General features: G+C 44.7%; 1 protein-coding gene across 1 annotated transcript; it reads right to left on the bottom strand.

The window, feature by feature from the left end:
• Positions 1 to 76: 76 nt before the first annotated feature.
• On the bottom strand, positions 77 to 27,471 carry MAN2B1 (mannosidase alpha class 2B member 1). The gene is made up of 24 exons (XM_060764918.2): positions 27,310 to 27,471; positions 23,021 to 23,123; positions 21,173 to 21,346; positions 19,785 to 19,978; positions 19,429 to 19,561; positions 18,502 to 18,644; positions 17,729 to 17,845; positions 16,487 to 16,569; positions 15,255 to 15,375; positions 14,882 to 14,960; positions 14,550 to 14,659; positions 13,619 to 13,726; positions 13,372 to 13,488; positions 11,689 to 11,901; positions 9,950 to 10,047; positions 7,771 to 7,888; positions 5,475 to 5,593; positions 5,293 to 5,394; positions 4,985 to 5,072; positions 4,638 to 4,718; positions 4,027 to 4,263; positions 2,751 to 2,900; positions 1,844 to 1,946; positions 77 to 539 (listed from the first exon to the last, which is right to left on the bottom strand). Exons 1-24 carry the CDS (start codon positions 27,406 to 27,408, stop codon positions 415 to 417), a joined length of 3,015 nt encoding a protein of 1,004 aa, XP_060620901.2. The 5' UTR covers positions 27,409 to 27,471; the 3' UTR covers positions 77 to 414.
• Positions 27,472 to 27,982: the final 511 nt, after the last annotated feature.

A 27,982-nucleotide genomic window follows, 5' to 3' on the forward strand; every position in this document is an offset into this window, starting at 1 on the left:
TGCAACATTAAATAGCAGCTTGCCTTCCTCTCCTTGGCACTGAGCTGGAGTGTGGTCGCAAACGGATAACAGCCCATTCATAAAGAAGTGGTTTATTCCAAAGTTAATGATTGCACTTATGGTAGCTCAAGTACTGCAACAAATCCACCTACCCGCTTACGTGTGAGTGCATTCGAAAGGGAAGTGGGGAAGGGACAGAAGGACAATTAACCAGTGATCCCTTTTTCAATCAGCGGAACGTAAAAGTGGACCCAATTGCCCTTAATTAATTTCCAGCGTGGAGCCGCCTTGAAGAATCTTCTCTCCACAAACAGTGAGAACATGTGGCGCAACTTGACAAGCCCTAGCAGAGAGTGCCAACTCCCTGCCATTCCTTGAGGCAGCAGCTGAATTGGCAGGACATTCGATGCTTCCTCAGGCTCTTCTTCTAAAGCTGGCTTGGGGCTGAACATGAGCCAGGAAAGTCCGGATTTCCATGGGTTGTAGCGTGATCTGAGTTGGATCTAGACGAGCAGAATCTGCTTTCTGCTCTGCTGCTCCTGTGGATAAGGAGGAATTAAGGGAAGAATGAGAATGGCATATGATTATCAACAGCACTCTAGTTGATCAACTAGTGGAACAATGGCTTCAAACTACAAGAAAGGAGATTCCACCTGAACATTAGGAAGAACTTCCTGACTGTGAGAGCTGTTCAGCTCTGCCCCAGTGTGGTGGAGGCTCCTTCTTTGGAGGCTTTAAAACAGAGGCCCGATGGCCATCTGTTGGGGGTGCTTTGAAGGCGATTTTCCTGCTTCTTGGCAGAGGGTTGGACTGGATGGCCCATGAGGTCTCTTCCACCTCTGTGATTATATGATTATTTCTGGTATTAAGACATGAGCCCTATTCCTGTCTTAAACTGATTTTTTAAATGAAAAACTTATATCAATACATTTGAGACATGGTAGTTTATACTAAGTAGCACTTGTTCATTTTTAAGGTGACTGCAGAAGAATCTGCTCTTTTAGACATAGGTTGCTTGATCAGAGATGGAGTCCACTCTGATAGCCTTTTGGTGATCTTAGATATACACTGGTTGAGCAATGAAACCTAGATTTACGTGGAAGGATTCTTCCAAATAATGAGATGGGTGGCAGTGAAAGGGTGAATTTCCCCAAGTCCCCAAAATCTGATTGTTTTTCCACTTGCAGAAGAGCAGTTGTGCAGTTTAGGTGAGCTGAATGCTAAGCTGGTTCAAAAGGACCAGCTGGTCCAAAGTGCACCAATTCACTTCTTGCTTGCAGCATGTATCACATGCGAGTGGAGAAGAGCAAACCACAGACCACCTACTACAGTGCAGCCTGAGCCCTGCCACAAGCACAATGGAGGACCTTCTTACAGCCACACCAGGGGCACTCCAAGTGGCCAGCTTCTGGTCAAAGGAAATCGAGCATAATGCCAAGTATTTAACTTTGTTTGTGGTTTTAAAAATACATTATAACTGTATTCTCAATGTGCTTCTGACACGATAAATAAATAGCATGTAGCAGATGGTGAGTGGAATCCTACTCATCCAATACAATTGCAATTGCACTTTTACCTATAGAGACACAGCAGCAGTGAGTGAAGGCAAACAATTCTGCCAATTCTGAGCAGTCTGTTTTGCTAATGGCTTCCTTTTGCAACTCATCTATCCACAGCTTCCCCACACCCCCACCCCAAAATAACAGGTGGTTTTATTAGCTTCCAGGCCCAGTTAAACTCGGCAAAGACCATAAAGTTAAGAAGGGCTTGTTCCCACTGGCTGTTGTCCTCTTGAAATAACAAGCACCGGCTTAGTGGGCCCTGCTTGCAACTGAGGACGCACCTTTAGCGGACTGCCAGATTAACCTCTTCATCTCCTCCCGCTTCTGATTAGCAGCCAGGCTCATCTCTTGCAAACTGATGATGTTGAAAGAAGAGAACAAGTTCTGGAACAGAAAGCAAAATCATAGATAATGTAGTGAAGATTCAAGAGTAATAATAGAATAGCTAGTAACAGATACAGCTATGCGGCAAGACTGAACTCAGCCCTCATTCCTTTTGAGGTGTCCCAACTCTTTATATAGTTTTGGAAGATGAAACACAATGAACTGAGTATGGTTCTTTAACTGTGTCCTCTTAAATACTGTAAATTTCAGCACTAGTATTCTTCTGTCTTGAATACTACTGAGTGAGCTTGCAAGATTAACTGGAATGAGTAAAGTAAGAGGCTGGCTGGGAAATGACTGGTTCAAATATCAGTTCAGTTGCTATTTCACTATAAAGCCAGAGATCCAGCAGCTTCAGTCTCTTATCAGAAGATGAGGATAATAATGCCTCCTTTCTTCAGGACTACTGAGAACTGGAATATACCTGAGGAAGCTGTGGCCCTCCAGATTTTGGGAGTCCAATTCCCACCAGCACCTGCCAGATTACTTAATGGGAGTAGTTGTTTGATGACCACAGGGTTTTTTAGTATTTAATTACTGTACTTTATATGCAACAGTCCACTGAGAAACAATGTCTTTTTTTCAATTTTGTCGGAAACTGTGCACTCCCACCCTTGCCCCCAGGTGAGCCCCTAAGATGAGGGCCTCCAGGACCGGTTTGAGGCAATAAGTATCACAAAATCCAAAAGCCTCGCATCTTCCTCCAAACAAAACAACAGAATCAGATACAAATAGCAAACACTGCTGATTGTTTTTGGGGAAAAAAATTGGCCTGTGCACCCTTCACAGTTGCCAGAGACCTACCTGCAAGTTAACAACAGCCGGCATAGAGCCATTAACACTCTCCTCGCGTTCAAACTGGTGCTCCAGGCGGATGAGAACGGTGCTGGGCTCCCACTGGGCCAGGGTCAGCAAGTGGACATTGGAAGGGAGGGCATGGTTCAGGGCAGTGTACTGGCAATTGGGGCAAAAAGGGAGAAAGAGTCAAAGGGACATTGCAACACTAAACTACCATCAAGTTAACAAAGGACTTCATTCAATTTAGTTCCAGCTCACTGACTAGCCAGAGCAATCGAACAAACTGGCATTTAAGTAAATGCATTTTTTTACAAGATCCAAAATACAAACAAATTACCAAAAAAGGATAAAGTAAAACTACATTTAATAAAAGGAATATTCTGCTAAATATAACTATATCTTGAATTCTAACTTATTAAATACAACTCTAAAGTAAAAGTAAAGGTTTTCCCTGACATTAAGTCTGGGGGGTGGTGCTCATCTCTATTTCTAAGCCAAAGAGCCGGTGTTGTCCCTAGACACCTCCAAGGTCATGTGGCCACTATGGGTGAATGGAACGCTGCTACCTTCCCACTGAAGTGGTACCTATTGATCTACTCACATTTGCATGTTTTCAAACTGCTAGGTTGGCAGAAGCTGGTGCTAACAGCGGAAGCTCACCCTCCTCCCCGGATTCAAATTGCCGACCTTTCAGTCAGCAAGTTCAGCAGCTCAGCAGTTTAACCCACTGCGCCACTAGGGAGACCATTATACAACTCTACTCTTTTTTAAAAAGCCTGTTAATTAGGCCTGAAGTAGATCTTCAAGAAGATGTGTTGCTCAAAATATCATATATTGAGCCAAAGTCATGCATCAACATAAGAGGCCACCTTCTAGCTCATTACTGTCTATTTAGCTATTCTATCTATCTATCTATCTATCTATCTATCTATCCCCCCAGAAGGATTCAAGGCAGCTAATAACTACACTTTGATTAATTTAAAACAATGAATACAAAAATTAAAAAACAAATAGTATTGTGTATGTTAGGTTAAAATACATTTAAATATAATAAATACAATGAAAATGCATTTTAAAACACCCAATCTCCTCCAAAAATCCTCCCCGGTAGTGTGTCCTTTATCCTTCCCCAAATGCCTACTGTCTGTCAATTGGAAGTTGTTTGGCAGGAGTCTTTCTGCAGATAGAGACGCATGACCATGTGCTCTGCATCTGAGCTATGGCTCTTTCCCCACAACAATTCAACAAATGGGACACAGCCTCTCTTTCTTGTCCATCTCACCTCCTTGAGGCTGTCCTGTCCAGGGTGGTAAGGAGGTCCCCCGCCAGGTGCCAGCACCAGCTGGGGTGCCATATACTCCTGCTGGGCCCGCAACCGGTGTTGGTCAGCAGACGACTCCACTGTGTCCAAGAGGATGAGGTGTCGGCCTCGCACCACCAGCCCATTGAGGTAATCACCCGGCTCCAGTAGAGGCTCCCCCACACCCCGAGCATCATCGTGCAGTAGCCGCCGATGTACCTGAAACCAACAGAATTTTGGATATTGGCTACAGGCCAGGCACATCAGCTTCTGCTACAGTAGTTCAGATATTAACAGTAGCTATTATTGTAAGGTTGATGTACCTCTTAAGAATATTGAGAAACTAATGATTCCTGGATGGGGAGAGAAAACTGTGCTTTTATGTTGTGCTTTGGTCTTGCCAGCTGTTAAATTCTCAGCCCATGGGTTTCTGGTAGTTTGGTTCTCTCTGCGTATCCCTAACATGTCTCCATCCACTTCTATTGATTGATTATAGTTTCTCGGACTTTCTGTTCTCCATATTGTACACAGTGACAGCTATAGGAAGCATGTTTTTGTTTTGTTTTGCCTAATTAATGTCCAGCTATGCCTACCATGAGTTCAAGGGAGCCATCAAAGATGCTGCTGCCTCCCTGTGAGCGGTCCGTCAGCACAGTCAGTTGGACCTTTTTATCCTAGAAAGATTAAAGAAGAAGAACAACAATGGCAAAGCTACAAAAGATAGTCCTAGCTCAAGTCTTAGGGCTCTTGCAGAGCCACTCTCTCTTCCTGGTACTGTTCTTACCGCCATGGCACACCACAAAGCGCCCTTCCCTGCCATCTCTACACTGGAAGGAAACTGAGCCAATCCCAACAGCCTTCTCTATAATTAGGGCTCCTGGCCCTAGAGATAAGTCTGCAAGAACAACCCAATCAGACTCATGTCAGATGATGTCTGTACCTTGATGAATATGCGACTGTTCACAGGGTAGTAGTTGCCAGCCACAGGCTCAGTCTGACTCAGGTTCCATGTGGCTCTGTAATTGCGCCTGTCATGCAAGTAGGGGAGAGAGCAAAGAGAACATATTAGACAATTGTCTTTACTTTACCCGGTAGGGCTTGGGAAGCTTTAGCCAGACGTTGTTAAGATATCTGAGAACACTGAAAGGGGCACTGCAGAATCCATTATTGAAGCAGGCGCCTCCAGGTGGAGGCTTAGGTGAACCACTGCACTCCAGCAGCTTCAGCCTGCTCCTACTGTTATAGTACCTTCTCTCTAGGATCTCGCGTCCATTGGAGTCTGTGTAGAAGAGCCCATCTGTCTGCAAGTTTGTCTCAAAACGGCTGATAATCTCCTTACCAAGGCCATCCCTGGGGCAGAACACAAACTGTCAAAAGCTGGACTCTAAAGGGAGTAGGAGAGCTTCCCCCCCTTGGTTTCCAAAGCTCACCGGATTGGGATGGGACCCACCGTCCACTCTAGCTCGACATAGGGCTGCCCAGCATAGAGGCGCACCACCTGGGAGCACCAGTCGGAGAAGTTCTGGTATATCTCCTGTACCACTCCAGTCTATGAGACAGACACACAGAGAGAATACAGAGTTTTATCCTTGTCTGTAATGAGCAAACAACCCTGCCTAGCTAATGAAATGGCACAAAATGCTATTTAAGTATGGAAACAAGAAGACCAAATTGGCTATCATTTTATTCCTGACTTGGGCTGTCAGTTATACCACTGAATTTAGCCAGAGAAAGTATGTTGTAGAAGGAAGTATCCAATACCTCCTTGTAGAAGGCATCTGGCCCTGCTCAACAGGAGGAGATGGGGAATTTGAGGGAGCAGCTTCCTCCCCAAGGCTACTGAAGGTAATGGAGCTGCACAACTATCCTTGCACACATGGGAAACAAGGTGCAGCCTTATGCTTCAGGCAGAGCAGGCTCTTTCCCCTGGTGTACAAGTGCAGGCAGAAGGTACATGGGATTGTAGAGATGTGTTTATTATAGTTTATTATACTGTGTTTAATCTGTATTTATGTATTACATTGGTTGCCATGGCCTAGCTGTGAGAGATAGGTTGCCGTGGTGACAAGGCAGCAGAGGAGGTGGGCGGAGCTTAAGGAGAAAAAGGTTTGAAAGTGGCAGTTAAGCTTCAGTCAGGAGGATGAGACCCTGTCAGGAGGATGAGACCCAGGAGGATAGGACTCTGGAAAAGTAGTTTTAGTCAGGAGGATGAGACCCTGAGAGGAAGAGCAGAGACAGTTAGGGCTCTGTGGTGTGAAGCAGTGTAGATTCAGTTAGTTCTTAGTATTTGTGAATATTTCTTCAGCAAAGGAGCTGAAGGTGAAACCTCGTTAGATTGCTTGAGTAAAAAGAATCTAACAGAGAGTCGTTTTAGGATCGCCAGTAGTGGAAGACTGGAGATCAGTGGTTTGATCCGGTATAGGACAAACAGTGTGAATATTCACAATAGGGAACACTGAAATAATAAAGCACTTCACTGAAGAAGGAGTTTATAAGATTGTAACATCAAAAGCCTTGAATGTATCTCAACCAAGCCATATTGTAACCACCAAGCATGTGCCAAGTTCAACATCTCAATATTGCAACAATTACGCTTTGTTTAACAATAAACTTGTTCTCTTTGTATTTTAAACCTGCCTCCTCCATTGATTTTATGTTCGGTGCATTCCACTCTACCAAAGTTACCTCACAACGCAAATAGGGATAAACAGAGACTTTAAGACCAGCGTCTCTAAACAAATTGGTGGCAGTTTAATTTAATAGCAATCTAGGAACTTTCCTTACATTTTTGGTGGTCCCATTTGGTGGGATTAACACCACGTCTTTACATTTTATTAGTGGCATTGATACGTCCTTACATTTTGGTGCCATTCGGTGAAATAAAGACTTCTTTACAGGGATCATGCCTACAGCTGAGTGCTGGCTGAAGGAGTGATGTTACCTGAGCCCTTTCAACTTCTATTTCACACTTAGGAGAAGTGGAGAAGCAGCAGCAACAACAGCGTGCCTCCCTCACCCCTAAGCACACATACCATGATGGTGTAATTGCAAGGCAGAGAATAGTACTCTGCCAGGATGCTAACTAGATCCCAGTGACCATCTGTAGAAGTTGGTAAACAGGAGCTGTAAACAAAGTGCTTGACAGGAATTACTCAGCCATGTGAACCTTAGAGTAATGAAAGACTTTAAATACATGTCCAGAAGAAATCTTACTCTTAGGTGCCTCTAGCTTTGAGAATCCTGACAACAAGGCGCCTCTGGCTGCAGATGACAAAGGACAAATCCCCAAAGCAATCCAAAAATCTAAAGCCCATTCATGAAAAACAGGGCCCAGAGTCACACAGGTTTAGATTCAGACCCTCAAACACTATTCCCTTGCACACCTGTGTAACTGGGCACACATCACTGCCATCAGCTTCACCTCTGCTATCTCCCTTCAAAAGCATTATATATATATTTCATCAGGAGGCAACATAATCTTCCAGCCAAAATTACACAGAAAGACCAGGGAATGTTTTGATTGTAAAGTGCCATGTTCTTGTATACTGAATGTGAAACTTACAGACTGACGGACTTGAATGAAGCCCTGGTCCTTTTGATGGCTGACATCCAGGTTCTTGAGAACCTTTGGGGAATAGGTCGGTTTCCTGGCCAGCCTGGTAGCCCTTACCCCAGATACTCCCCCCAGTCCTTGCATTACCCTCAGCAGACAGGACTTCCCCCTACCTTCACATGGTACAGGTGGGCTCCCTGAGCAATGAGGAAAGGCTCCGAGGTGTTGGGACGGAAGATGTAGGCTCCAGATGCCTGGCTGTTCTCTTGATTCCCAGAACTGGCATTGTACCTGGAAAAGTAAGTCAAAGCATAGAAATAGTAAAGATGCTAGAGTATGCAATCACTAGCCAATAATCCAATCAAATCTGCAGAGCTAAATTATAATCCAAGCAATTCCACACCACAGAAGGATAAAAACAGAACTGGAACTTTTTAGTCACTGTTAGAATTACTGAATAGAGAAAGAGGAGGATCATCACATGGTTCAAGCGCTGTCAAAACAAGACTCAATCCCAGATGACTGTGGTTCAGGAGCACATTTTGACCACATCTGGGTAAGAGACTTGCAACATTCAGGTTTTCTTTCCTTTTCTTCTTCGTTTATAATTTATTTTTAATTAAAATTTACAAACGTGATAGACACACACAGTACACATAACACACATGACACCTACTCTACAACATATAAGACATCCCTCTTGCCCACATCCTACACAAAATCAGCCCTTGTTCTACAAACCCATGAACCCGGCACCTTGATTACAATCCCTATTATTGTGGTGCCTATAACACTACTTATTTACCTTTCTATTGTGTTTGCCCATAAATTCCTCTTGGGACTGTTTAACATTCACTCCTTTGACTCTCCTTAGAGATACGCCACTACACATTTCCATCTTTTAAGGAACTTTTCATTGTTTTTGCCTGCCAAGTTATTGGATATCTTGGCCATTTGCATAGAATCATAGAATTGGAAGAGACCTCGTGGGCCATCCAGTCCAACCCCCTGCCAAGAAGCAGGAAAATTGCATTCAAAGCACCCCTGACAGATGGCCATCCAGCCTCTGCTTAAAAGCCTCCAAAGAAGGAGCCTCCACTACAGTCCGGAAAAAAAAATTATTAGATTCCCCCCCTCCCCCCCCCCCCAAAGATTCCATGTAATCCATTAGCTTATATCTCCAATTCTTTTTAAGGTAAAGTGTTCCCCTGACAGTCTAGTCGTGTCTGACTCTGGGGGGTGGTGTTCATCTCCATTTCTAAACCAAAGAACTGGCATTGTCTTTAGATGCCTCCAAGGCCAAGTGGCTGGCATGGTGCGCCATTACCTTCCTGCAGAAGCAGTACCTATTTATGTGCTCACATTTGCATGTTTTCGAACTGCTAGGTTGGCAGAAGCTGGGCCTTGTAGCAGGAGCTCACCTCGCTCCCCAGATTCAAACTGCTAACCTTTCAGCCAGCAAGTTCAGCAGCTCAGCAGTTTAACCCGCTGTGCCACCAGGGGGCCCCTAACTAAATCCTTTTTAGCTAACACATTTTCTCCTTTTCAATTCCTAGAAATTATCGTTCTTGATGCCACAAAACTGCATTGGGCTATTTCTTTATGATCCCAGTTGAAACCTTTGCTGAATAAGCCCTGCAGACACATCTCTGAATTTTTAAAAAAATTATTGCACAACATTTTATTTGTTTCCTTAATTACATTGCTCCAAAATCCTTGAACATTCTCACATGACCACCACAAACGACAGAAGGTTCCTCTCTGAATTTACATCTCCAGCACCTGTCTTGTTGAGATTTATCTATTTTTGCGAGTACGACTGGTGTTGTATAACTCCTATAGAACATTTTGTACACTGCTTTGAGTCCCATTTGTGGGATAAAAGCAGGAGAAAAGTAAATAATAATAATAATAATAATAATAATAATAATAATAGTATACATTTTCCCCAATTGACCCTGCTATTGTAAATTTCAATTCTTTCTTCCAGAGTAGTTTCCAGATTTCTAGATCTATAACTCTCCCTAGGTCTCTAGTTCAAATGATTACTGTTTGTTTTATTCTATTGTCTTCTGGGTTATTGCCTAATAAATATGTGTATAGTCTGGACATTAATCCTTTGCTCCCCTTTTCAGTATACTTTCTAATTCTGAATTTCTTATTGCAAAGCTAACTCCTGCATCATTTTCAAATCTTGCATGAAGTTTATGATAATAGCACCAATAATTAATGCTTAAGTCCCCCTCTCTAAGTTTCCATTTGCTGCACTTTGTGAGCCACCTCAAGTCCCTTCAAGGAGATAGTGGCGGGGTAGAAATAAAATTTATTATTATATTATTATGTTTGACTCACCAGAAGTAGTTTTGGGACAGTGGCAAAGAGATATTCTTGTCCAGGTTCTCTATCTCTTTCAGGAGTCCTGTTCTGGAATCAAACACAACCCGTAGATGCTGGGAAAGGAGGAAGATGAGAGGAGGAAGAGGAAAAAGGAGACACATGTGGGTGATCTGGTCAGGAAACACTTCTTGGATTTTTAGTTTGCATGAGAAAGGAAACCTAATCCAAAAAACCCAAAACCACAAATTGATATGCTATTTTTGAATGTAAGGAAGTACTAGACCATCTCTTTCCATTTAATATGTAAACAAGTGATTCATGGCCAAGTGATTATTTTTAGGTACTTATTTTAAATGCCACCACTGTGGGTGATCTCCCAAAGCAACATGTTCTGTTCCAAAACTAGTACTACAATCCAAATCTCTATCTGTACACGTTAAACTCCAGCCCATGGAGGAGACACAGCCCGTTTCCCCTCCCTGAACCACCCTCAGACCCAAGCAAGAAAGAGAAGTTAAGGCCTAACAGGAAGATTTGGTGGGCTGCACCTGGGGAGGAGTGAGTACCCCATGCATGGCAATTTACCTTCCACCTAACAAGGCAACTAAACTTGGAAAGTGCTTCCCACTCAATGCACAGGGAAGCTTTCCAAAAGTCTAACTCCAGCATGGGTGGGCAGGTAGGGGTTTTGCTCACACCTGGAGAGGAAACCCTGCCCAGGAACAGGCTGTGACCCAGTACCAAAATAAAGTCCTCCCGCAGCAGCTTAGCTCACAAAAAGAACTCTCACTGGTTCCTGCAGGAAGCTTTTTAAAAAGCTAATTACTCTGGAGGGAAGGAGAGGTGTTCAAAGAAGAGTGCGTATATGTGCTATCCTAAGCAAGTGTTCCTACTAAAACATGGGCCACTTCACTATTAATAGGGTTCCAAAAATTGAGGTGTACCCAGGGGCGGCTCAACCCATTATGCAAAGTAAGCATTTGCAGTATAGTTGATTTTGCCAGGGGCGCTCTTGAGGTGCTCTTTGGGGGAAAATACATGTAATGTATTATTGTGGTTTGATTGCTAATTTATGCTATTTTGTTTTATTACTGTTGTATGATACGGGCATCGAATTGTGCCTTGTTTTTGTAAGCCGCCCTGAGTCCCCTTCGGGGTGAGAAGGGCGGGGTAGAAGTAAACCAAATAAATAAATAATAAATAAATAGACCTTGACACTTGGGAGTTGTAGTTGCTGGGATTTATAGTTCACCTACAATCAAAGAGCATTCTGAACTCCACCAATGATGGAATTGAACCAAATATGGCACACAGAACTCCCACAACCAACAGAAAATATATATCAGTGATTGGTTGGGTGGGTGGGGGGGCAAAATATTGTTTGCTTACCGTTGAAAATTACCTAGGGCCGCCTCTGGGTGTACCTGATGTTTCTGGACAAACCCCAATCACCCTGCACCCGCTAATGGTAGATAGTGGGGAATAATGGGATTAATGGTAGATAGTGAGGAATAATGGGGTTAATGGTAGATGGTGGGGAATAATGGGATTTGGTAGTATATGGAGGGCGACACGATTTCCAGTTCTGTCTTTGAACTGGAAAGAAAAAGGAGCCTTTTGGGAGCCTGAAAGGGGCCATATCAGCTTCACTCCTGGACTCCCCTATGTCCCATTGCTGAGAAAGAAGCACAGAACTAGTCATGATGACCACAAGGTAAGATTTTGAACCATAGGCTTAGTTGCTTCCCTTTTACCTGGTTCTCAATGGCCCAAGAAAGGTGCTCTGTTCCAGGCTGATCGTGCAGCCGCTTCAGCGTTCTGGAGCGTGCTGGGCCCCGGCCAGGCAGCCTGGAGACGGAATAGGTGCGGTAGCCCAGCGGTGGGGCAGAGGCTTGGAACACCAGCTCATTGACTGCATCACCCCGATCCCGCCTCACAGCCCGGGTGAAGCTTGACACAGGGATCACCTGGGAAAGGCAAAGTAAGTCAGTAGAGACTCCTACTCCACTCTGGAGGATGCTCAGAAGAGGGCATTATTCCCTGAGAACCCAAGAAAATTCAGTAGGCACCAGGTAACCCACACTCAGGCACAGGAAGGTCCAGCCCTGTCAAAGATATTCTGGGCACCTTCTCTATATTTCTATGGAGCCCCTGGTGGCACAGCGGGTTAAACCACAGAGCTGCTGAACTTGTGGATCAAAAGCTTGGCAGTTCAAATCTGGGGAGAAGGGTGAGCTCCTGCTGTTAGCCCCAGCTTCTGCCAACCTAGCAGTTCAAAAACATGCAAATGTGAGTAGATCAATAGTTCTGCTCTGGTGAGAAGGTAATAGCGTTCCATGAAGTCATGCTGGCCACATGACCTAGGAGGTGTCTATGGTCAACACCAGCTCTTCAGATTAGAAACGGAGATGAACACGACCCCCAGAGTCAGACACAAATAGACGTAATGTCAATACGAAACTTTTACCTTTACCCTCTCTGTATTTCTACATTTTGTATAGGAAGAGTAAGGAAAGTGCAGACTCTAGTACAGGGGTGCCCAACCTTTAGGCTTTCCTGAGCCAAACTGGAAGAATTGTCTCGGGCCATAAAATACATTAGCAATAGCTGATGAGCAAAAAGAAAAAAAAGGGAGGGAAAGGTCCCTTTGTAATCTTTGAGATATCTGCCAGCACAGATAAGCTACAGAATCCTGATTATGTATTACCATGTTTGGAGGGTCTTTTAAAATTGTTCAGCAGGTCTTCTGGCAGAACTGTTTGCATTTATGACACAAATATGGATAATATTCCAATATTTGTGGATGTACTCTGATTATTCTATTCTATTCCAGTGTCATGTCCAAAGTACATGCTTGAGAACTGCACAAGCAAATTATTTCAAAAATCACAAAACCCTTTATACTTGTAAATAAGTTTATGATTTTGTGTTGGGCTATATATAGCCATCCTTCCAGAGTCTGGCATATAAGAATGAATAATGTTTCCAGTACAAAGTCAGTGAGATGACTGAAATTTAAGTGTTTTAAATTTGTACTTGTCAATCAAATTTAATAAAAATATCTACCCTCTGTTAGTTTTCAAATAACAACAACCACCACTACCTGTCTCTCCTCACAGCACGTGGAGTGTCCTGTCAAAGTACTGCCCTTTATTGCCCTGCCAGCACCCTGCAGGCCCCTAGCACCTCTTCTTACTCTTGTTTTCCATCTTTGCTTGACTGTAGTTATCTGGTGCCCATTTTACCTCTGCTTGTTTAGTTAAAGTTTCCCAAGTGACAGGGTTGCCTTCCTCTTCTTGGTGCCCTCAAGATATTTTTGACTGAGATTTCCAACATGTCTGATCAAGACTGGTCACAGTGGCTGTGACCAGCAGTCATTCTCACCTGAAGTTTGCAAAAGCTGCATTTAAGGGTAACAGAGGATGCCTCCTTCCTACCTCACTTGGGATAGTCTGTCCATCAGGAGCCAAAATTGCGTAATGGCTTCCATTGACTGGCAGTCGGATGTTCCAGTCCACAGGACGTGCCAATGGGTTGTAGACGATCACCATGAACTGTGAGGCAAAAAAGAAGCATTTAAGCAAAGTCATGACTGAGTATGCCGGGGAGGCCAGCTATCTGAGCTAACAGGTGAAGACCCAAACCCCAGCAGGTGAAGGCTTAGGCAATAACATCATCCCTTACAGTCGGGGCAGCTTCAGTCAGTTGGCAGACGCTGATGTTGAGTTGGTTGCAATAGATGAAGTTCTCTTTGGTGCCCACAATACTGGCAAGGGCATTGCTGATCACAATCTGCAAAGTCAGAGAAAAAGTGTAACACTGTAAGTTTCCCACTCCTGCCACAAAATTGCTCAGCACTTCAGAAGCATGTCTAGAGAAACTTCAGGAAAGCTACGGAAACCCCACATTCAAAGCAGAGTTATGATGGAAGATAGAGGCAAAAGTTAACTTGCTTTGCCACCTGTAATAGGTAAAGTTGGGCTCCCTGATGGCGTAGTGGGTGAAACTGAGGAGCTGCTGAACTTGCTGACCAAAAGGTTGGCAGTTTGACTCTAGGGAGCAGGGTGAGCTCTCGCTGTTAGGCTAGGTTCTGCCAACGTAGCAGTTCGAAAACATGCAAGTGTGAGAAAAACAATAGGTACCGCTTCTGCACTCCATGCAGAAATGCTGGCCACATGACCTTGGAGGTATCTACAGACAACGCCGGCTCTTTGGCTTAGAAATGGAGATGAGCATCACTCCTGAGTCAGACTCGACTAAATGTCAGAGGAAATCTTAAGCTTTTTAATAGGTAAAGTCCGGCTATAAAAATACAACCATGTGATCTCTGTAATGAGCAGTTTAAGGAATTAAATAATATTATCCTCTGGGAACCAGTACTAACCAATTCTATATCACTCCAAGACTAAAGAATGCCATATTCCTGAGTTAAGCCTCCAAAAATTTCTTGGGAGAAGGTTGGAGCAATGAGGAAGGAGAAGGAAGTGCTTGATGTCCTCCTTTTCACTCACTGATGTTCGCGTATAGATGAATTGTGTTTCTCAAGAAAGTAAGTCAGGAGGGAAAGAGGAAATAAAAGTACTTTGATGATCACTCCACTGGATCAGATACTTACCTGACAGGCATCCCACCCAGCAGACAACTGTTTGGCATAGTCATTGGTCACATGCTGCTTTGCTGTGCCACTCACTGCATCATGGTGCTGAGCAACTCCCATGGCCTGACCTGAAGCAACATTACAGAGAGGTCAAACAATATAGGGATTGGACGCTCAGGAGCTACTCGACACAGACAGGGGTCAGTCAGAGTCTGCTGCACCTCCAAAGCAGATGTGGTGCCCCAAACTCCTTCTCATTCTGCCCCCTAGTAGGATCACACTGTCCACCAGACCCAGATGAAACCATCCATTTCCCAGTCTATTAAGTATAAAACATTCTGGATACATACGCAGCACTGAACTGTTGGCATTGCCATAAGGCCCCATGTTTCCTTGTATGCCAGTTAGCGCTTCCAGCTGGTTGCAGACCTGCAGAAAGAGGCAACAAAATCAAGCAAGATGCTTCTTTGGCCCCTTCCATACAGCTGAATAAAATCCCATACTTTCTGCTTTGAACGGGAATATATGGCAGTGTGGGCTCAGATAACTCAGATCAAAGCAGATATTGTGAGACTTTCTGCCTTGATATTTTGGGCTATATGGCTGTGTGGAAGGGCCCTTTGTGAGAAAGGCCTGAACTCAAGGATACCATGATTACAAAGACAGGTTCAGAGCTAAGGAGTCTTAAGCCTCTGCCTGATTATTTTTAAAGTCAACACTAACCTGCAGAAAGTTGTTGCTGAGCCGCTCATAACGTTTTAGTGCTGGCCGGCTGGTGAAGTAGCCAGTCCAAAACTGGTGGGGGCCGTCGGCATACGGAAAGAAGTCATCATATTTCAGAGTCCTGTCCAATACAGGAGTTGGTCAGCCCAAAGGTACAACTGCATATAGCACCTCTTTCACACACACTCTCTATTTCTCAACTCCTGTGCTGGTGAGCAGGAAAAGCAAGTGGCTGTCGTGGTATGGGATGCTAACCATGACAGCCGGGTAAATGAGGATACAATCCATCACTGTCACAGACTATGATTCTCAACCTCTACTTCCTTCATATAAGGTGAAGCACCTAAACTTTACAGAAACACTGGTTGGAAAAAATAAATCACCCAGTCTCTCTTAAATGTCATTTTGGAGACTTTGTGTCACTTCTTTGTGCACTGGCATTAACAAAAGGAGGGGGTGCTCACTTCCCTGATTCTTATCACAAGTCAGCTGGAAGTCCCTAGGTACTGATCCCTCCCACAGTTGTCTATTCCTGTTCTCTGTAGCATTGCTAGAGGCTGGGACAGGTAGCCAGTGGGAAAACAGTCTCCACATGCAGCTGGCTTTTGTACCTGAACACCATAGGGTAAAAGGCTTCAACATCCTCACACCGACTGTTATAAATAAAAGACATCAAAACCAACAAATAAATAAATAAATGACATTGAGATGAAAAACTTTGAAAGATCAGCTGCCAAATATACAGCAGCATTCTTGACTTCATAGGAGTATTTGTCCAAAGTTAAGAAGTGGCTATCTGAGAGACCGATCAAGAAGATCTCACAGCTTAACTGACTCTAACCGCAAGTATTATCAGTCCAGTGCGCTGAAGACACCCAGCACTGAGACTGAAATTTTACAATGTAGTTCTGGCCTAGTCTTGCCTCTTCCATTGCTAGTGGCAAGGAAGATGGGATTCTTCACATGTCCAATTGGCATTTCTGTTCTCTGCGGAGTGGGGTGGATGAGCACAGGGGCCAGAAAAGGACTGGCTGGCCAATGTGAGGCATGCCAACTTAGCAGAAGCAAAAAAGAACTAATGGGGTTTGGGCCTAAAGCCAATCTCCAGGAATCACAGGAGAAAATTCTCATCCTGCCACTGGTTGTGTAAAAGGAGATTTTGCTCTGACACCTACTTGCTGTGGCTTATCAAACACTCAGTTCACACTGTGTTCATACACCTGTCCTCTCACCATGACATATTGGCCTTGTTCAACTCCCACAAGTAGCAGCTTGGAGTAGAGTAGAGAACATTGACTCGTATCCCACTCTCTTGCTGGAGAGGAAAACAAGGATATTAAGAGGTAAACACACTTTAAGGAAAGAAAAGCTGCAGAGACTATATTGATTGGACTCTGGTAAGGTGACAAGAGCAGACACAGTGTTCAAAATACTTTTGTTTCCTAACAATCCTCCTTGGCCCTTTATTTACAGGCCTGGCCTCTCCACTACCTCCCCCTTGACCCCCTGGGCAAATGCCATATTTTTTTAGTGTACCAAAGGTACAAGCTCAAATATCAACTATCCTTCCATGTACTAAATAGAGTTCACAGAAAGGCACTTTCCCACCTCCTTTGCAGTCTTCTAGAGGTCTGAAGCTGGTGGCTGGGAATTGTATGTTAAATTGAAGATATGAGTTGGGAGAAATTGCTCCAAGTTACACGAATGGCAGTGCAATTGAGGAGGGCACATAAGTGAGCCTGTATGAACATGCCTGTTTGTGCTGAGGCTTTGAATGTGCCTATGGGCAAAAGAGAAAACAGCCTGGCCTCCCAAACCCTTGTCAATCAACCTTTTTCAATAAAAGGTTGACAAAGCACTTAAAATAAACTCTGCCAGTTCTTGTATGTGTTGGAAACCCAAAGGCCTTTTGAAAAATGTTCATGGAAGAGAGCTCCAGCCATCATCATCATCATAGTCATCATTATTATTATGACATTTATTTATATCCCGCTTTTTCTCTCCATAAGGAGACTCAAAGAGGCTAACATTAAAAGCAGTACAATACAATGTAAAACATACTAATATACAAATATTAAAACAGTATTAAAGATCATTAGTATTAAAAACAATTTAGATGAAATCTATAAAAAAATATAAAACCACAGCAGCCCCTGACTTGATCGTAAAAGACTTCATTAAAACTCTGCCTGAATAAAAAGGTTTTAGCCTGCCGCCGGAAGGACAGCAGGGAGTGAGCCATTCTGGCTTTCCTGAGTGGGGAGTTTCAGAGTCGAGGGGCAGACACTGAAAGAAAAGGCCCTCCCTCTCATTCCCACCAACAGAGCTTGAGATGGAGTTGGAACCAAGAGAAGGGCCTACCACCCCTTGCGTTGCCTTGCCCAAACACCTAGCTAATTCACCAGTGAAGAGACTCTGCCCTCCAAGGTGAAAGGGTTAGTTGGATATGGCTTGAGCTTATAACCCAGAGGTACCTTTGCATTGACGTGCTTGATCAACTTGTCCAAGTTCTTGTACCACATGAGGGCATTCTCATACTGGAAATCAGATCCCATGGTCATGACAATGTGGTTGGTACGATAGTAGTTGGCCTAAAGATGACAAGGCTGAGAATTGGTAAATACATTCTGTTTACTACTGGGACAACCACTCCATTACCCAAGAATTGTCTTATTTGTTTAGAAAAATAATGCTTAACATTCAAAAAGCCTCACATGTATTCTCCAATGTTATCCTTCTAACAATTCAGTAAGGACTGGACAATCTGTGCACCCTCCAGCTGAACTGCAATGCCCATGAGCCCTGGGCAGTATAGCTAATGCTGAGCAATGATGGGAACTGCCTTCAATATATGAAGGGATACACATTTATTTATTTATCATACTTATACCCCGCCCTTCACACCCCTGAAAGGGGACTCAGGGTGGCTTGCAATATTACCCATCTCTGCTGCAAATTAAGTCAGGATTGTTTTCTACACTGTAGAAGATGGAAAACAAAGACAGCATAGCCCTGAAGACTATGACCAATGACCAGTGTGTAAGTGGGTTGGAGAATCAGATGGTAAACTTCTCAATTCTTCTTTTATTCTCTCAGCCAGCTAGCATCTACTAGTGATGCACCATTTCCAAAGTGATCCACAAGCTGCCCGAGACCTTTGCTTTTCCAAGTTCTATTCAATAATTGAATCCCAATTTAGGTCAGGACCAAGAGCCTTGTTTGCCAGCCCCAGCCCTCTTGCTCAAACCTGAGCAGCTGCAGTCCCCAGAAAATATGCCACCAGACTCTCGACGTTGTTCTCTTCACTGTCGTCATCCACAATCGGGTTGTCAGAGCAGATCTGATCCCAGCAGAGAGACATGGGAGGGTTGTAACCATTTGGTAGGACACCTACCAAGAGACAGTCAGGAGAAACGGGAAGGGCAGTACGCTACTGAGCAAACATCCATGTAAGCCACGTCACCCCAGGTGTTAAAGACAGGTGATAAAGACAGCTAAATCAGAGCAGATTCTCATCAGCGCTCCAGGCAAAGGGAGTGGAAAAGGCAGAGATCACATCCCCAAGCAGAAAAAGAATGTGCACAATTATGAGAGAGGGCTTAGGCCAGTAGTTCTCAACCTGTGGGTCCCCAGATATTTTGGCCTTCAAATCCCAGAAATCCTAACAGTTGGTAAACTGGCTGAGGTTTCTGGAAGTTGTAGACCAAAACACCTGGTGACCCACAGTTTGAGAACCACTGGCTTAGGCAGTTAAAGGGAGCATCCCAGACAAGGTTGGGCCATTAAAGCCTTCCAGATACTGTTGGGCTGGAATTTCCATGCTCCTTCATCATTAGCTGGGGCTGATGGAAGCTATAGCCCAACAGCAGCTGGAAAGACACATATAGCTCAATCTTATCCTATGTATACATGTACTCCATATATGCCCCCTACCATCTACATTGTGGCACAAAAGTCAGGTTGAGTTTCCTTATTCAAAATGCTTGGGACCAGATGTTTTTCAGATCTTTGGAATATCTGTATTTGCTTGCATATAGTGAATGGTGAGTGTGTGAGAGGGGGGGGAGGGGGGTTAGTCACATTTTAGTACCCACCAAGCCCCCCATTTGAGGAACCCCCCACTCCACCACTGGAAAAGAGAAGAGGAGGAAAGGTGGAGGACCCGCTTGCTCACCAGTGAAAAGATCTGCAACTGGGGGAGCCAGGCTTCCACTTGCACGCCACAGTTGCTCCATCTCCCGCCAGGCCTCCCGTTGGCCCTTGTCCTGGTAATCAATGCGGCCCACAAAGAAGCCATCGTAGCCCATCTTGAGAGAATAATGAGAGAGGGAGGATGAGTGCTCAGGAAATGGAGGAAAGGAGGCTAACAAAAAATGCAGGACATCAACCATAAAGTCAAACAGATATCTTCCAGATAACTGTGCCAGGCTGGTTGCACAGGCAGGGTGTCAGCTGGGAGATGTTTGGCAGTTTCCTTCTAGAAACAATATGAGGTTGTGCAAGCTAAATATCCAGGAAATACAGGCTAACCTGTGCAAACAATGAGGCCTGCTCACGACTGTGCCCAAAAGGGTCAATGTGCCAGGCCACCCGAGGCCGGCCACACTCGCCAAACGTCTCTTGCAGGAAACGGAGACCCAGGCTCATTTGATCAATGACGGCACTGTAGTGGACAGAAGCCTCATCATTCATGCACCAACCGCCATTCACAAACTCCAGTCGCCCTGCCAAAGCAAGAAAGCAAAGAAAAAGGACATTAAGCCAGCATAGAATTCAGAATATTTCTCTACTGCTTCTTTGAATTAGCTCAGAAGTTATATCTACCCTCCAACTTCTCTGAAAAGATAAGCAGGACTTTGCTGGAAAGATGTGCACAGGAAGGGGTTGTGCTACTTTGCATCAGAACTGCAGAGAGCCCCAGATGGTGTTGGACTCCAGCTGCCATCATCTTAAACTATCAGAACAAATGGTCAGGACTGTTGGGCTTCCGACCACCACACTAACATAATATTGCATGATTAGAAGATCTTATTTGCATGAGGACAACTCTGAGCACGGCAAACCATTTATTTCCTGTTTCTATCTATTCACAAAAATAAAAGGGAAGTATGACAAAACTCCTGCCATGTTGACAAGCAAGACTGCCAAGTCACAACCCAGAAAACTGCCCTGCTTCTTTAACTATCCCCTTGTACCAAGGGGATAGTTAATGGCTTCTCTTAATGGCTGTTCATGGCTTCTCTCCCTCTGCTCCTCTTAACTATGTTTCACACAGATTCTTGTCCTCTGTCTGGCAGGGGAAAAGGATCATTTATTTTGCCTCTGAAGGTGAGAGGCCCCCAGTGGTGCAGTGGGTTAAACCGCTGAACTTGCTGGTGGTTTGAATCTGGGGTGAGCTCCTGCTGTTAGTCCCAGATTCTGCGAACATAGCAGTTCGAAAACATGCAAATGTGAGTAGATCAATAGCAACCCATTCTGCGGGAAGGTAAAGGCACTTCATGCAGTCATGCCGGCCACATAACCTTGGAGGCATCTACAGACAACGCCGGTTATTTGGCTTAGAAATGGAGATGAGTACCACCCCCCAGAGTCGGACATGATTAGACTTAATGTTAAGGGGAAACCTTCACTAGGCGAGAAAGGAAGCAAGCTCTCTTCAAAGATATCTGAGTGCACCCAGTGGTCCTTCATGCTGCTACAGCAGAAAGTCTACTGAGCCATGTTTGTTGATTGAGGACCATTGACTCCACCTGGCCTCTCACTCAGGGTAGTGTCTCAAACCTGAGAGTAAACTAGGTCCAGAATGTTCTCACCCATCCATCCATCCATCCACACACACACACACATGTATGTTATGCATCGGATAGAGAGATCAGATGCTGCACAAAGAAGTAGCAATACTATCCCCAACAGCTTACCTTCAGCAACAAGTTGCTTCACAGCCTGGCGCATGCTCTCAGTCTGCAGCGCCCACCAGCGAGCAAAGAACACCACTTCCACATAGATGAAGCGCTTGCTGGGATCAGCCAGTAACTGTGGTATGACAGAGTCAAGGATGTACTGGACCCCAGCGTGCTGGATGTCATTGCGGACTGCAAAACAACAAAGGAGCCAGTATATGACATAAGTTAACTTGCTGGAGTATAACTTAGGCAATCTAAATTCTAGTTCCCACTGAAACAGAATCCGCAGTCAGTGGCCTTGGGACAGACATTATCTTGCAGTCCAGTCTAGCCTAGCCAACTGGGAAGTGGTAAAGTTGGTGGGTGAAAGAACACTATGTGCACCCACAGGAGGAAAGACTGGATAGAAATGTAGCAAAAAATGAGCAAGGATTTGAAAGAAGCAGAGGAGGAACATGCAAGACAGAGACAGACCAGATACTTTAGGAACCTACTTCTCCACCCCCCAAAACAAACAAACCAAGAAACATCACCTCCAATCATTGGATAGAAAAGAGATAATCAGCAGCACCTAGACTGAAAAAGCTAAAGCCAGTTGTTAAGTCCCAAGTAGAACAGACCCACTGAATCAATGCAAAGCACCAAGGTATTGACTTACTTTTTTTTTTTTTTTTGTGATTCAACAGTCTAGTTGACTTTAACCCAATGACCACATCATATTCTACCCTCTGCAGCCATATAGAGTACAACCTGTGGCGGGGGCTTCTATACCAGGGACACTGTTTCCAAAGATGTCCATTTCCATTTCTGTTCTGGCCTTGGAAGGCATCAAGGAAAGGCCACAAACGCAAGTACGGCCTCCAGAAACAGGATGCTGCTCTTAGGTGTATCAGCAGAAGGACAAAGTTTATCTACCAGCAGATTCTATTCAGGGACAAGGCCAAACAGCATGCCAGCTTTGTTCTAAAGTAGGAAGCTGGAAAACGTCTAGGCATGAATACAATTCATACCCAACAGGTTCCATACTGAGTTATGCTGAGCTGTAATCCAGCATAACATTGGCTAAAAAATCACCACTGTATAGTCAGGGGCTAAAAAAATAATTTTTCAATTTCAACCCTATTTGTAATGTGAACTGAAAAGTTTCAAAAACTGCTATTGTAAGCCAAGATGACAATAATGAGGCCACCTGATGTTCTTGGCCTCCAGTTCTCGGTTTTCGTCACTACAGGCTAGTGTTTTTGGAAAATGAGCTTCATTTTGTCTGTCTTTGTTGTAAGCCCTAGTGTGCTTTGTGGAAAAGTGCGATACAAAACACTGGTTACAATTATTCTTTGTTGGAAACAAGATGACACACTTTGCTCATCTGGAATCGAATTCCCTTAAAAAGCAGATACTTGTTACTGAAGAAGATTTTGGCAACTGATTGGTAACAACGGAAGGTGCTTTTAACAAATGCTGTTAAAATATGCTTCAATAGCCACATAAAATCTATATATTTACTATTATAACTCAATTGTGTTTAATTACTAACATTTAATATTTTTATCTGTAGCTTTCTGGTTAGTCCTATTGTGAACCATCACAAATCCCAGTTTTGAGAGCAAGGAAGAATATAAATAAACCATCAGTCTGTCAAAAGACTAGGAAGCATAACCTTCTTAACTTACAACCTCTGTTTCAAACAAGGAAGGGAAACTGCGTGTGCTTCTGGTCTGTGCAGAGCCAAAGTTCAAGTAGCATCAGCATCTGTGACTCCAACACCAAATGCCAAGAGCCAGCAAGAAGGGGCTGGCGCTAACCAACAGGATAAAATGGACCCTTTCCACTCCGTTGTCTTGTCTTAAAGCTCTTTCAACTTACCTCCAAAGAAATACTGGTCCACTGTCTTCAGCCAGCCCACGTCGTCATGCGTGTGAGGGATCAAGTGAACATTGAGCATGTCCGGTTTTGTCACTGGGCAAGACTAAAAGGCAAGAGAAACAAATAGTCTCAAAACAGAGAAGCACAGAGAGGCAGGAGTTATCTAGACAGGGAAGTTTGGTGAGAAGTGTTAAGAGGAAGAAAGGTCATTAATTGTTCCTTGTTACAGTATGTGGAATGGTTACTTATTTACTTCAGGGCTATGAATACTATAGCTAACTAAGAAGTATGGGATTTTTGTAAGTTGTAGGCTATGCATTTTACTGAAATACAAGCGTCTTGCTCACATAGCTGGGATCCAAAGCTCCTTGCTGCTCGCAGGAAGCACAATTCAAGAGATTGCAGAAGATCAAGGAATGAAAGCTGCCGTGCTAACAATATCTTTTAAAGCAACTTGGGATAAGGGATTACAAATTATTAAAAATCACAGAGTAAAGTTCAGGCCTAAAGCATAGACAAAGTAAAAATACAGAACCCATGAAAAAGCATATGGTGGGAAAACAGTTTTTTTCCAGGTGCCCCAACTGCAACAGTCTGAATGTCTACAGCCAGGGCAGTACTGTTTAAAAGGGGTTTTCTGCGCACATAATTCAAGGAAGGCTTTAAGGCAACTTTCCTTAACATTTTCAGATTTGTTTAAATGCACATCCCATAATCTTCAACCTCTTGGAGGAGAGCAGTTGAGGAACGCTATCTTAGGGAATGAACAGATTCATTTGGGGACGGAAGTCCTTCAGACTGCCAATATTTTGGGTCAGGATAAGAAGTGTGAACAACTCCTGAAGGCAGAGACAAGGGAAGGGATTTGGTTATGAGCTGTAAGCACAGGGCTTCTCTACATGTCTCGTAATTATTAATGCAATGACTGATACACAAGTTTCCTGTACCTAGACTGGATGAACTAAAATGGCACTTTACAATGAATCTGTAAACAGAACCCATTACATGGGACTGTGTAAAGTGGTAGTAATCCCCATAGAGCTGTGAGGCTTGATTATGAGTAAAGATACTTAGGGTTGGGTGGCTTCTCAGCAGGACATAGAGGGAGCTGACCAGAGTTGGTTCTTTCCTCTCTGGCATTTCTTTGCAGAAGAGTAACCCGAGTGGAGCAAGTGGATGATCTAGATATACAGAAAGTATATCATAGCCTAATGCTAAGACCATGGTGAAGTTACTTTCAGCACACATTAGATACAAAGTGTGACTGAACTTTTGGAAGACTTCTCAATGGCTCACACAGCACAGCCTTCCATAAGCTGCTTTCTTTTGGATGCTCTAGAATACAGCCAGAATCCCGCAGTCAGTCTTAAATAGAGTAGATCTCTTGAATCAATGGAACTTGCATAGCTGTCAATGCCATATTGATACAGCAGGTCTATTCTAGTTAGAACTAACTATAGGCTTTAATTCTGTAACTTTACATTCCTCAGTCAGCATATGCAACACACCCAGAAGACAGCAGATATGGAAAGTCCCTTCTTCAGAGTTTGAGCTTCCTCACATGTGAAACCAAAAGGTCCCTTGTAACAACTTCTCTTATTTTATCTATCAAGAAGCTCATAGTGGACTACAGAAAGAACAGACCAGAAATTCAGTCCTTGGTTTGGTTTTTTTAAAAAAAAAATTCGTGTCAAGAACAACTTGAGAAAATGCAAGCCTCTTCTGGTGTGAGAGAATTGGGCGCCTATAAGGCCATTGCCCAGGGGACGCACAGATGTTTTACCAACCTGTGGGAGGCTTCTCTCATGTCTTTGCATGAGAAGCTGGAACTGACAGACAGGAGCTCACCCCCTCCCTGGATTTGACCCGTAGACCTTTCGGTCAACAGTCCTGCCAACACTGGGGGCTCCTAGGCCTTAGTCATAAATGGTGACCAAGTGGAGTGGGTGACTAGTTTTAAGTACCTGGGTGGAACTTAAAACTAGGAGGACCTGATCTGGGGCATCCATATAGCAGCATTGGTTAAGAGAGCCCAGCAGACACTGTACTATCCAAGACTTCTAAGGAACCAATAACTGAATGAAAAACTGCTACATTATGTTGGTTAGGGGATTCTGGAAGTTTCGACTGCAAAACAAGCAATGGCTGCAAACTCTCACCAGGGTGGGGATGTCTAGGGTTGCAGAGTCCTTCAACTGGGAAGCCTAACAAACAGAGACCAGATGTCTGCGATGTGTAATCATTAGAGGGGAAACAAACAATGTGTCGACCTTTAGCTAATCCACTTCGGGATGGGGGATGTCAAGGATACCACATCAGGAAACAAGATAGGCAGGAGGCAGATTAGAGACGAAGGGCTCAGCTGACATCTGAGAGCAGACACTGACTCAGCCTCCCTGGCCCTGCTTTTGTCTTTCAATCAACCCACGCTCTCAAGCCTTTGATATCGCTGCACACATAATAGGATTGTCTCCCAATGCTGCCTCCAGAAGGGAGGTTCTGATAGGAAAAACTTGGGGTGGGATCTGGCAGATTCCTTCCAAACAGCCCCAAGGACAGAGCAGAAACCCAAAGGGAGGCATTTAGTCTTGCAGCAATCAATGTTGTTGACAGTAAATAATGTTAATAAAGATGTTCTGGACAGTAACTGGCATCATCCCTGTTCTGTGGCCATGACGATAACAAGAGCAGTGGGCCAAAACATCTGGGCAGCCCATCCCTCAAGTAACTCAATGAAACTAATGCTAAGGGTAAGGGGCTGCGGGCTATTCTGATCACACTCCGCTTGTCACTTCATGCATGGCATCCAGCTGGACTTTGATCTGATCCAGATAGAGTTTCCATGCTGCTGGCCCTGAGTCCTGCTCCAAAATGAAAGCCTGAACTGTGCAGACGTGTCCCAGTGCAAGGAGCTTCCCTTTCTTTGCAGAGAAGTATCTTCCCACAAGTTCCTTCCTGGTCTCTTGGAGGAGAAACCTCCTTACCATAATTATACAACGCCTCGACCTGCCTCACCTCAAGGTCGTTATCTCTCCCTGCCAAGGAGTGCTAGTGGCTCCACACACAACAACCCCCAGGATGCCATAGTACTCAAACCATGGCAGTTCAAGTGGGATCAAACCGCATTCATTCTACAGCAGTGTTTCTCAACCTGGGGGTCGGGACCATTGGAGGTGTCACGAGGCATCAGAGGAGTCACCAAAGACCACCAGAAAACACAGCATTTTCTGTTGGTCATGGGGGTTCTGTGTGGGAAGTTTGGCCCAATTCTATCATTGGTGGGGTTTAGAATGCTCTTTGATTGTAGGTGAACTATAAATCCCAGCAACTACAACTCCCAAACATCAAGGTCTATTTCCCCCAAACTCCACCAGTATTTGCATTTGGGCATATTGAGTATTAGTGCAAAGTTTAGTCCAGATCCATCATTGTTTGAGTCCACAATGCTCTCCGGATCAAGGTGAACTACAACTCCCAAACACAAAGTTAATGCCCACCAAACCCTTCCATTATTTTTCTGTTGGTCATGGGAGTCCTGTGTGCCAAGACTGGTTCAATTCTATCGTGGTGGTGTTCAGAATGCTCTTTGATTGTAGGTGAGCTATAAATCCCAGCAACTAAAATTCCCAAATGTCGTCTATTTTCCCCAAACTCCACCAATATTCAAATGTGGCGTATTGGGTGTTTGTGCCAAATTTGGTCCAGTGATTGAAAATACATGCTGCAGATCAGATATCTACATGACGATTCATAACAGTAGCAAAGTGAGTTATGATGTAGCAACGAAAATAATGTTATGGTTGAGGGTGACCACAACATGAGGAACTGTATTGAGGGGCCGTGGCATTAGGAAGGTTGAGAAACACCGCTCTAGAGTGTAGATCAGGCCTGGGCAAACTTGGGCCCTCCCTCCAGGTGTTTTGGGCTTCAACGCCCACCATTCCTAACTGGCCTCAGGCCCTTTCCTTTTCCTTTAAACGGCTGAGGGGGAAAAGAAAGAGGCCTGAGGCCAGTTAGGAATGGTGGGAGTTGAAGTCCAAAACACCTGGAGGGAGGGCCCAAGTTGGCCCAGGCCTGGTGTAGATGTACCCATGATCTCCACTCCCCCCTCCCCCCAGTGATCCCTCGGTTGCCATCTTGGCCTTCCTCTGAAGCTGAGAGAATGTGACTCGGCCAAGGTCACCCCCTAATGGTAGTCGGTGGCTCCAACGGGGCTTCGAGCCCTGCTCTCTCGGCGCTCAGCCCACCGAAGAGGGCCCTGGCAGAGCCCTCTCCCGCGCGCCCCTCACCTGGTAGCCGCACGCGGCCGCAGAGCCCCACGCCGCGAAGAAGAAGAAGAAGAAGAAGAAGGCGGCGCCCGGAGCCCAAAGCAGGAGCCCCATCACCATCCCTCCGCCGCTGCTTGCCTCTTGCCTGAGAAGCTGCCACTGCCTCTGGTCATGTGACCGCGCGCCCACGTGACGTACACTGGAAACAGACTTCCCGGTACGCCACGCCCCCCAAGGTAAAGAAAGAAAATTGATTGGTTCCTGGGAGTTGCTTTTGGAAAAGTATGCAAATAGATTTGGGCGCGGGACGTTCGAGAGCTCTTTGATTGGCTGGTAAGGAGGAATGGGCAGGGTTGAGACCCGGCAGTACAGGTAAACAGTCCCCTGGGGTGCGTCTACACCAGGCATGGGAAAATTCCGGCCCTCCAGGTGTTTTGGACTTCAACTCCCACAATTCCTAATAGCCGGTTAACCTCAGGCCGCTTCCTTTTCCCTCTCAGCCGCTTTTTTTTGTCGTGTCAGGAGCGACTTGAGAAACTGCAAGTCGCTTCTGGTGTGCGAGAATTGGCCGTCTGCAAGGACGTTGCCCAGGGGACGCCCAGATGTTTTGATGTTTTATCATCCTTGTGGGAGGCTTCTCTCATGTCCCCGCATGAGGAGCTGGCGCTGATAGAGGGAGCTCATCTGCGCTCTC

The sequence above is a fragment of the Anolis sagrei genome, chromosome 2, assembly GCF_037176765.1.
Source record: "Anolis sagrei isolate rAnoSag1 chromosome 2, rAnoSag1.mat, whole genome shotgun sequence".
NCBI lineage: Eukaryota > Metazoa > Chordata > Lepidosauria > Squamata > Dactyloidae > Anolis > Anolis sagrei.

Excerpts from the sequence above, each read along its gene's own strand:
- MAN2B1 (XM_060764918.2), bottom strand. The coding sequence starts at position 27,408 with ATGGTGATGGGGCTCCTGCTTTGGGCTCCGGGCGCCGCCTTCTTCTTC. Across the intron at positions 21,347-23,020 it reads GGACCAGTATTTCTTTGGAG|TCCGCAATGACATCCAGCAC; the intron begins GTAAGTTGAAAG and ends GTTGTTTTGCAG. Across the intron at positions 4,264-4,637 it reads ATGGCTCCCTTGAACTCATG|GTACATCGGCGGCTACTGCA; the intron begins GTAGGCATAGCT and ends TGTTGGTTTCAG.